The sequence below is a fragment of the Lolium rigidum genome, chromosome 7 (assembly GCF_022539505.1).
Source record: "Lolium rigidum isolate FL_2022 chromosome 7, APGP_CSIRO_Lrig_0.1, whole genome shotgun sequence".
NCBI lineage: Eukaryota > Viridiplantae > Streptophyta > Magnoliopsida > Poales > Poaceae > Lolium > Lolium rigidum.
In genome coordinates, this window is record NC_061514.1 from 282,493,109 (window position 1) to 282,503,615 (window position 10,507).

A 10,507-nucleotide genomic window follows, 5' to 3' on the forward strand; every position below is an offset into this window, starting at 1 on the left:
AGCCAAACCAACAGCCACGAAGGCTTCACTCAGATCTCCTGTGAGCAACGCCACGAAGGCCTAGCCCACTTCCACTAAGGGATTTCCTCGAGGCGGAAACCGGGCCTTAACAAGGTTCTCGGGGCACACATCCACAACCAAATTGGAGGCTCCCAAATCTGTAACAACACAACAATCAACAACAATACATCAACAACAATCAACTAGGGATCCAAAGAGGAACACTAGCAAGAGGGTGCTCAAGCATATGAGGGTGAAATGTAAATCGCTTCGGTGAGGATGTAGATCCGTGTCTTCTCCTTCGAATCTCCAAAGATCAAGAGCTTTGGATGGGTGAGGGAGGAGATTTTGCAAATCTTGAGTTCTTGAGGTGGCTCTAATGGTGGTGAGGCTTGGCAGAATTTTGTGCAATGATTGAGCAAGGAGGAATGTAGAAGAAGGGGGTATAAATACCCCCTCTCAAAATCCAGCCGTTGGTGACTTTCGAGGGCCGGATAATCCGGCCTGAGTTGGGGCCGGATAATCTGGCCCCCCAGAAAAATCCGGCCCTAGAGAAAAACCGGAGAAATGTCCGGCCAAAAGTCCGGCCCCATGCCAGGGAAGTACTGAGCCGCGTCGCCTCTGGTCCTTAGCCAAAATTTGGGGGCCGGATATTTTGCAAATATCCGGCCCGAATTATCCGGCCTGGTGATTCTGTTTCAGCTTCCTTTTGACTCGTTTTTCCACACAAGTCACTCATATGCATGTATCTATATAATCCCTGCACCACTTCATCAAACATTAGTGTATCACATACATTGACATCAAACACACAAAACATATTGTGAGAGATGTTCTTTCACATGTGGCTTCCGGCAGTGTCCTGCCTAATCCGCTGAAAACCGACCGGATTTGAACTAGGGGTCAAATATCCGTCGCTCTAGAAATTCTGGAAAAAATGTTTTTAGTTCTACAATGCATCATTATATGTGCTAATTTTTGTCTGTTTAGTTTGTCCGCGAATGGCTGCACCCGCACGCCCGGTACGGCGATACCGTATGTCCCGGGGGCCCTGTTTTGGCCAGATGGCAATTTGAACGAAGTCAAAAAAATCCCACGGAGCTACGCGGCGTCATTTTATATGTTATACTCCCTCCGTTCCTTTCTATAGTGCCTATAGATTTTTCACATTTGTTTCGAAATATAAGAGTAGAGGCTCCATTTTTTGCGTTTTAGCCCTTCCACCGATCAGGTGAGGTCCAGCAATTGTGGAAACCAATCTGTTAGGATCCAGAAAATCTAGAAACGAACGTACGCATCCTCTCTGGAAACAATCGGTTATGGCACCAGCATGATTTCCTCCGATCTGATTTCTGTTTCCTTTTTTCTCTCTTAGATCGGTAGGGGGTTTTGTGTCAAAACAATTGCTTGCGCTAACTATTCCGTTTGTCAAAATTGGGATACGACAATTATTTTGAAAAAACCTTCACGAAAAGGGCTATCACATCCGAAGTTCTATGGCTTTCAGGGGAAATGAGGTGGAAAACGGCCTCGGCATGACATAGTTTGCTGAAACGAGGTCCTATTTGGCACGTGTGTGGGCCCTAGGATGGTAAGCAATACCCCGGACGCGAATTTCTAATCTGACCCACGAGCGACCATTTTTTCATATTTGGCATGTGTGAAAGCCATGAAACCTCGAACATTATATCTTATTTCTAAGAAGATTTGTTTAGGTATTTGAAATATTTCATTTTTGATATTTTTCTATGATAGATCTTGTTTTTCTGCAAAATTTGATATATTATACTTATTTTTCTCAATTAGAATGATTTAGTTATGCTTTTTTGAAGACTGTCGTGGAGAAATAGAAAAAAGCTATGCCGACGGTATAACCGTCGGCACAAGTCTGTAGTGAAAAAAAAGGAAAAAAATGTTGTGCCGACGGCCAGACTGGTCATGTGCCGATGGCCAAACTAGTCCTATGCCGACGGTGGCCGTCGGCACCTCCAGCCTGTACCGACGACCAATTTAACGCCGACGGCCATCCTTATCGCCGTGCTCCGGAGGCTCCTGTGCCGATGGCCCTGACATTTGGTCGTCGGCACATCGTCTGGCCGTCAGCATAGGACAATTCTCCCGTAGTGTCTGCTACCTAACAAGTACCTTTTTAGATACCTGAAGGACACCTTTGTGAGCACCCATTTACGAAATGATGGATGCCCCCAAAGTATTCTTACAATGCTACGGAGTAACATAATATCGATCATGGTCTAAGGACTGAGATACATGACATTGGAAAGCTGCAACAATTTAAACATAATGACATGATTTTTTTTTGGAAATTTGAGGATTATTTGAGGACAGAAGGAGTATATAATTGTCCTACATGCAAATAGAAGTAAAGGAAAAAAAAACTAGTAATAGCATCAGCTTACCATTGGACTAAAGTGATCATAAGAACAAAGATATAAGCATTACCTTTTTGTAGCCATTAAGGTTGAATACAATTTCTATTTTGTCTCGTTTATCATTTTGGGGATCGCATCTGATGTCGTGGCAGTCACATCTATGAAATGCACTCTCCCGTGTCAAGTTGGTGTATTGTGGGCGTCTTTTACTCTATAATTTTTTGTGGCATCTAAATTGACAATTGTTATATTATTTGTATCCATGACACCGTTATGTGCATTAGCTAGCTAGTTATCTCTCTCTCTTTTTGGCAACTTGTATAACTAGTTCTCAGTTACGCAAATGGAAAATGATCTAATCCCCCCGGGGGATAAGACGCTCCGCAACCTCCGGCTCCGTGGCCGTCGGATGAAAGCCATCGCACGCGTACGCGCTGTTGTCCCAGCAAGACACGTTATCGGTGGGCCCCCCACCACGACCTTATCCCCTCGTCTCTCTCCCGACGGCCGCTCCTCACTTCTCCCTCCCATCCCGTGCTGTGAGACACCTCAGATCCGGCGACCACCAATCCCCGCGCCCTCCGCGGTCTCGACGGCGGCGGAGGCCCGCCGTGAGCCTCCTCAGGTCCGGCGACCACCAATCCCCGCGCCCTCGACGGTCTCGACGGCGACGGAGGCCCGCCGTGAGCCTCCTCAGGTCCGGCGACCACCAATCCCCCGCCCTCGACGGTCTCGACGCCGACGAAGGCGCGCACGCGCTGGCTACGGCGCGAGGAGGAGGCTGCGGGGGAGCGGCGGCGCGAGGCCGGGAGCGGGGAGCGGAGGGCGCGACCGGCGAGGGAGCTGAGGCGGAACCCCCAGGCGAGGGAGCTGAGACCGGAGCTCGCCCACATCGCCGCGTGGAAGTCGCCGCCCTTCTCCGCGTCCATGCCGTGGGGAGGTCCGACCTCACCGCGCAGCTCCGGCCGTCCCCACCTCCGTCCGATGTCGGTGACACCTAGCTCCTTCCTCGACCATCTCCTGCCAGTGGTGTGGCGAGGTGCTGCCAGGGGTAGGCCGGTGTTGCTACCGGCGGTGCATGGTGGTGCTGCAATAGTGCACGCTGGCGACAAGGTGGCACGTCGGTGCTACAAGTCGGGGCGGAAGGAGTTTTGCTAACAAGGTGGTACTCCTCTGATTCGTTAGGAGTTTTGTTGCTTTAGGCTCGTGTTGTTGCTACTGCGGATACCGGTTTTGCTATGCGAGGTCTCCGGCATTGCTACCGGGGGAGGGAAAATTTTTGCTACCGGCGGAGGCCTACTTTGCTACCCTAGGCGTAGGGCGTTGCTACTAGCGGTTTTTGGTTTTGCAATCTTGGGCGGATGGAGTTGCTGCAAGCCTGGAACATCAGACGGCGCTATTTGTCTGCTACAGGCGAGGTCTTCATTGATGTTTTATAGGATTTGCAACATATGAATAAACAAATTTGCTACAATTTATTTGCGGTTTTGCTACATGTGCACAATATGTTTGCTATGGGGTATATGGCGAGATGTCCGGTGAGTTCTCCGACGAGTTCCCCCTTGATGTCTCCGACGATATCTTTTTTCGCTACAATAGCATATTTTGTTTGCTACAAGATTTCCGGCGATGTCTCCGGCGAGTCTCCGGTGTGTGTCCGGCAAGCTCAACCTTTTTTGTTTTATTTTATGGGTGAACCGTTTTTTGCTACACTGAAGCAAAATCGAGATTTTTTTGCTACCCGGCAGCAAAAAGGACACATGTCAGCATGGGAACCCGGGGGCTGGGAACAAATCCCCCGGGGGACGCCCAGCACTGTCCTACGCAAATGCAATAAAACCATAGCAGAGTATGTAAGGAAAGAAAAAAAAATAGACACGTTGAGCACCTAGGTATTATTTTTTGCATCACCAACAAGAGAGCATGTCAATGCAAAGAGCAGATCAAGAATGGTGCAAGGACTTCAGCAAGCAGCAAACTACTTCATGATCGACTTCATTGGTCCTAAGAAACACTTGCTAAAGGAAAATCAAAGCCTAGCTAGCGAGCTACTCATCTCCTCATCTCTAGCGAGATCTCTATGTACAAGCGCGTGCGATCGATCGAGATCGAGCTAGCTAAGCTAGCCGGCACTGGCACCCTAGACGGCGACGGCACCAGCACCGGCTCAGGCGCCCTAGACCTCGCTTCCCATGTCATGGACGACGGCGTCGCCGCGCTCTTCCTGGTGCGCCCGCTTCTTCTTGCCGTGGTGCAGCGCCACGCCGAACAGCTTCACCGTGTCCCCGTCATCTGCCCTCGCCGCCGGGGAGTCCGGTCGGTCAAGGTCCAGCTCCAGCAGCCTGCATGAGTTAGACGCTGCGCCAGCGCCAGGGAGTAGCATGTGCCGCTGCGACGCTGCCGCCGACAACGAGGGGCTCGTGACGGGGGCCACGTGGTTCTGCAGGAAGTAGATGATGTCGTTGTAAAGCTTTTTCATGTGCGCGAGCTCCGACAGCAGCAGCGAGTTGCGCCGCCGCAGCTCGCGGTTGTCCTCGGACAGCGCGGCCATGAAGTCCCCGCCACCGCCAACATTGCTGCTAACGCCGCCGTGAGCCGTGGCAGCGGTGGCGGCTGGCTCTTCTTGGAAGTGCTGGTGGTACAGCACCGGCTGGTGGTGGTGATGATGAGTGGCCGGAGGCGGAGGCGGCGAGAAGGTGTTGCCGAGGTGGTAGTGATGGTGGTGGTAGGCACCATTGTGCGGCACCAGCGGCTGCGGAGGTGGCTGCGACGACTTCCTCCGGTGGATCTCGGCGAGGAGGTGTTTCGCTCCTTTCCTGAAGAACTCGTTAGCGAACTCCCATCTGTCGGCCACTATCTTCCTGAAACCCTGCAACAAACAAAAAAATTCCAGATGAACAAACAAAAAACTCCTAAGCTAACAATCAATGCTTCAAAATCGAGTGATGGTTGGTAGCTGAATGTTCAGTGTTGCTGTGCTACTATGAAGTCATGTCATGCACTGTGTCAACGTATTGCATTGCAGTGCATGTACATCGACCATGTATATCTCTCATGTGTGCATAGTGTCAATCTTCTACCAATGATTGGTAGATGGGAGTGGAGACTGTATGTTGAGATGTATATATATGTAGTATAATGCTTCAAACGAACAAACAAACTATCCAAACCCTCACTTATTATCTTGTCATGAAACTGATTAACAAATTAATGTAGTACCGGAGCCATCTTCTACTTTGCATACACGGCAGTCAAAAGAAACACAGCATAAAAACTAAAAAGTGGGGAACAAGTTTAAATCCCATTCAACAAAAGAACAGTGGCAGATTAATGCGCATATGATCAGCTGGCTTGTCCCAAACAGGGAAACAAGGAATTAGGATTCTTGTTGGAAGGTCACACTCACACCTATATAGTAGCTTTACAAGTTTCCATGCACATCGCAAACAAAATCTTATAAAAACAAGAAACTTTTGCAAACACCTAGCTGGTCACATTCTAGGAAACAAAATATTTATACCAACGGAACAAATATTTGAAGGCCATGCAAATCTGCTTTGACCAAAGTACCAAACCACAAAAGAACTTGCAAGGAACACAAGCAACATATGCATCATGGACACATGCTGCATCAGGCTCGCTTACAGACCCTAATTGACTGACTAGAAGGAAAACCAAAAAAAAAAAAGCAACTTGCTAGAAGATTACACATGATATTAGATGTGGATGCATGTACATACATAGGTGTTGAGCTGCCGGACGAAGCTGGAGAAGTTGTTGTGCTTGAAGTAGTTAGGGAGGAGGTCCCTGGCGAACTCGGGCGGCCTCCAGACGACGAAGGTGGCGTCGTCCTCCCCCCATGACACGATGTGGTCGGTGCAGGGGTCGTCCACCAGCTGGTACGTCTTGGTCAAGAACGGCGCCGGCACCGGCTTCCCGCCGCCACCGTGTGCCGCGGCCGCCGAGCTCATTTCCATCGACACCACCATCTCCCCGCACCTCTCCACAAGAAAAGCCATGGCCTTGTGCTTCTAGCTAGCTCAATGAGTCAAGGTGGGTGGAGAGGAAGGAGCAGCAATATAAGCTAAGGCAGGAGGAGCAGGGAGAGAGAGAGAGTGAGCAAGAGGAGGGAGAAAGGCTGCCTCTCTTTAGCTATATCTCCAGTCTCACTGTCTCGCACTCACACACATAAACACACACATGAGTCATGCCACGCCCCCACGAACGCCTCCAAATATTCTCGTGTGGGTCACGCACGCAGCTGCTGCTGCTGCCTGGACCGGCCTCTTTCTCTATTTCTCTCTCTAGGCTAGAACTAGATCAGGAGAGCCCCCCTCTCTATCTCATCATTATATATGCGTATGCATGGATATCCGTGCACGAGCAGTGCTGTGTACGTGGGTGTGCTTCAGAGAGTTCAAAGTGATGTTGGAAAGGAGAAGGAAGGATCGATATTATAAAAGCATATTTATGCAGGTTTGTTATATTCCTAATGTGCTTCATGTTATATTAATCATTGTGGACCAGCTTTGGAAGAATCGTCCAAAGACAATGAGACTGATCAGATCTCTCCAGAATTATATATGGCTGTATCCTGTAGAGTATAGACACATATTCTGGCAACACTTCTAGTTTCCTCCTAAAATGTAATGCAAATGATTAAGACTAGGGTTTTTCGAAATCGCCTTTCTTCGCTAGAAGGAACCACTAAAACATAGGCTAGCGCAAGATGCACTTCTGGTTGTAGAATTTTTCCTGCCAATTTGATCCACGAGGTGTGGGCCATCCGGATTGAAAAACAAAGGAATATGAAAAATACAGGATTGTAGTGGCATGTCTACCTAATTTAAACAAGATTGTGTTTACCCAAAGCCTATTAGGTTCTATCACAACAAAAACAAAGAATTTCCCAAGAGTTTCAATAGATGGAAATTTATCTACGAAATATAGTGTATGGGATCCTTAGAAAAATTATAGGACGATTCGGTGGTAGCAATCAAGCAATCCAAGTAGAAAAACTTCCTAGGGATTCTAACTATAAAAGGATTTTGTATTGATCACACTAATTGATTGCAGAACGAGGAAAAACAAAAGATGCTTTTACAAAAGGTTCAAGTGGGTGAAAAATTCCAGGGAAATGTAATGAAACAGAATCCTTTATAAAACACATGTAGGATTTAACCCTACAAATCAACCAACTCATTTTCAAAACATTCTGATGACTCTAAATCTCCAAAATTCTTAAGAAAATACTTCGAATCAAATAGGCCATAGCTAGGATTGGAGAACTATAAGAATTAGCATCACATAGTATTTGACACATTAAAGCAAAAAAAAAAAGGAAATCGTAGCAAGTCATTTAGTGAATAGATATTTTTCTTCGACATTGAGAGCAAATGAACCCTTGGAAAAAATAAGGAAATGTAATGAAAAGTAATCCTTCATAAAAACTCCTTAAGGATTAAATCCTAAAATTTATTCTAGAGGACTCTAATTCTCAAAAATTCTTAAGGTTTAAGTGGGTGAAAAAATCCTTGGAAATGTAATGAAAAGGAATCCTTCATAAAACACATGTAGGATTTAACTGTACAAATCAACCAACTCACTTTCAAAACATTCTGACGACTCTAAATCTCCAAAGTTCTTAAGAAAATACATCGAATCAAATAGGCCATAGATAGGATTGGAGAACTATAAGAATTAGCATCACATAGTATTTGACACATTAAAGGGAAAAAAAGGAAATCGTAGCAAGTCATTTAACGAATAGAGATTTTTCTTCGACATTGAGAGCAAATGAACCCTTGGAAAAAATAAGGAAATGTAATGAAAACGAATCCTTCATAAAAACCCCTTAAGGATTAAATCCTAAAATTTATTCTAAAGGACTCTAATTCTCAAAAATTCTTAAGAAAATCCTTTCGTCATAGGATTTGAAAACTATACAAATAAGCATCAAATGGTATTTGCCACATTAAAGAAAAATTAATGAGACAGTAGCAAGACATTTTAGTGAGTATAAATCTTTGACATTGAGTGCAAATGAACCCTTAGGGAAAATTCTCTATTAATCGAACAACCTATGTACGAGATATTTCGAGGAAATTAAACCCCCCAAAAAATGAAGTAAAAAAACGACCTTCATATATAGAGTTAAGTATCCAGGATTTTAGCCAGTAATTATGGTTTTAGAAATCATATAAAATGTATATCTTGCCACAAAGGAGCAGTGAAGCACCGGAAGGATATGCAGAATTTTCTTTACAAGAGGATGGATAAGTGCATGAGATGCACCAGAAACCACCTTTCTTCACCAGAAGGAACCACGAAAACATAGGCGCCATGGCCAAGGTATACAAATACTAATGTGAGATGCTCTTCTGGTTGTAGAATTTTCATGCCAATTTGATCCACGAGGTTTGAGCCTTCCAGATTGAAAAACAAAGAAATATGAAAAAATACAGGATTGCAATGGCATGTCTACCTAATTTAAACAAGATTGTGTTTATGACAACAAAAACAAAGGATTTTCCCAAGAGTCTCAATAGATGGAAATTTACCTATGAAATATAGTGTATGGGATCCTTTGAAAAATTATTATAGGACGATTCGGTGCTACCAATAAAGCAATCCAAGTAGAAAAACTTCCTAAGGATTCTAACTATAAAAGGATTTTGTTTTGATCACACAATTGATTGCAGGACGAGGAAAACAAAAGATGCTTTTACAAAAGGTTTAAGTGTCTGGAATTTTCCTCGGAAATGTAATGAAAAGGAATCCTTCATAAAACCCATGTAGGATTCAACCCTACAAGTCAATGAACTCACTTTCAAAGCATTATGACAACTTGATAACTCTAAATCTCCCATATTTATTTAAGAAAAAACTTTGAATCAAATAGGCCATAGCTAGGATCGGAAAACTATAAGAATTATCATCACATAGTATTTGACACATTAAAGAAAAAATAAGGAAATCGTGGCAAGTCATTTTAGTGAATAGAGATTTCTATTCGACATTGAGAGCAAATGAACCCTTGGAAAATATAAGGAAATGTAATGAAAATGAATCCTTCATAAAAACTCCTTTAGGATCAAATTCTAAAATTCATTCTAGAGGAATCTAATTCTCCAAATTCTTAAGAAAACCATTTGGTCATAGGATTCGAAAAAAAAGAGATACAAATTAGCATCAAATGGTATTTGTCAGACTAAAGAGAAGACATTTTAGTGAATACAAATTTCTCTTCGACATTGAGTGCAAATGAACCCTTAGGAAAAAAATCTCTATTAATCCAAGAACGTACGAGATACTTCGTGGAGTTAATTATCCAAAAAGGAAGAAATTAAACCCTCCAAAAAGGAAGGAATCAAAAGGACCTTCGTGGAGTTAATTATCCAGGATTCTGGCCAGTAATTATGGTTTTAGAAATCGTATGAAAAAGTATATCCTGGCACAAAGGAGCGGGGAAGCACCGGAAGGATATGTAGAATTTTCTTTAGCAGAGGATGGATAAGTGCATGAGATGCACAGAAACCAGAGTAAATGGGCATTAAACCCACCACCCGTTCAACGGATAGCTCCAAAATGAAAGTCTCCGTTGGATGTACGGGCGACGACGGATGTGATCACACGATGGAACAGGAGAACATTTTGCAATAAAGGTCGATACACGTCATATCCATCCATGGGTGGAGGCAGGCTGATCATCAAACAAATAATATATTAGTAAAAAGTGAGAGAGAAAAGTAAGATCTCTCTGCTGCGATGCAAGAGCTGGCTGGAGGAGATGGAAAAAGAAGAGAAGAGAAGAGGGATTGTACTGCACGGCCGGCCGGTATCCTCGTGGTATTTAGTGACCAAATTGTTCTTCTTCTCCCTCTCTCCAGCTGCACCACTGCCCAATGCACACCACTGCAGGCAGCAGACATGTACACATGTCTAGTTGCGAAACAGCCAAAGATACTTTCCCTGCCCTGTGCATGGTGACCGGCACCTCTCAAGGCAGGCCCGTGACTTGCATCCCACAGCAAAGAAAAATGCAGAGAGAGAGAGAGAGAGGAGTAAATATACATGCAGGTGACTGGTGAGAGAGTAGTAACAATGGCGAGTATCTG

At 44.9% G+C, this 10,507-nt stretch overlaps 1 protein-coding gene across 1 annotated transcript; it reads right to left on the reverse strand.

Annotated features, from left to right (window-relative positions):
• Nucleotides 1–4,566: 4,566 nt before the first annotated feature.
• LOC124669301 (heat stress transcription factor B-4b-like) lies at nt 4,567–6,409 on the reverse strand. Its single transcript, XM_047205938.1, has 2 exons — nt 6,131–6,409; nt 4,567–5,259 (listed from the first exon to the last, which is right to left on the reverse strand). Exons 1-2 carry the CDS (start codon nt 6,407–6,409, stop codon nt 4,567–4,569), a joined length of 972 nt encoding a protein of 323 aa, XP_047061894.1.
• Between the last annotated feature and the right edge of the window lie 4,098 nt (nt 6,410–10,507).

What these genes read in the sequence shown, in the direction of transcription:
- LOC124669301 (XM_047205938.1), bottom strand. Translation starts at nt 6,409, where the DNA reads ATGGCTTTTCTTGTGGAGAGGTGCGGGGAGATGGTGGTGTCGATGGAA. An exon ending in TCCGGCAGCTCAACACCTAT is followed by an intron (nt 5,260 to 6,130) that starts GTATGTACATGC and finishes TGTTTGTTGCAG; the next exon opens with GGTTTCAGGAAGATAGTGGC.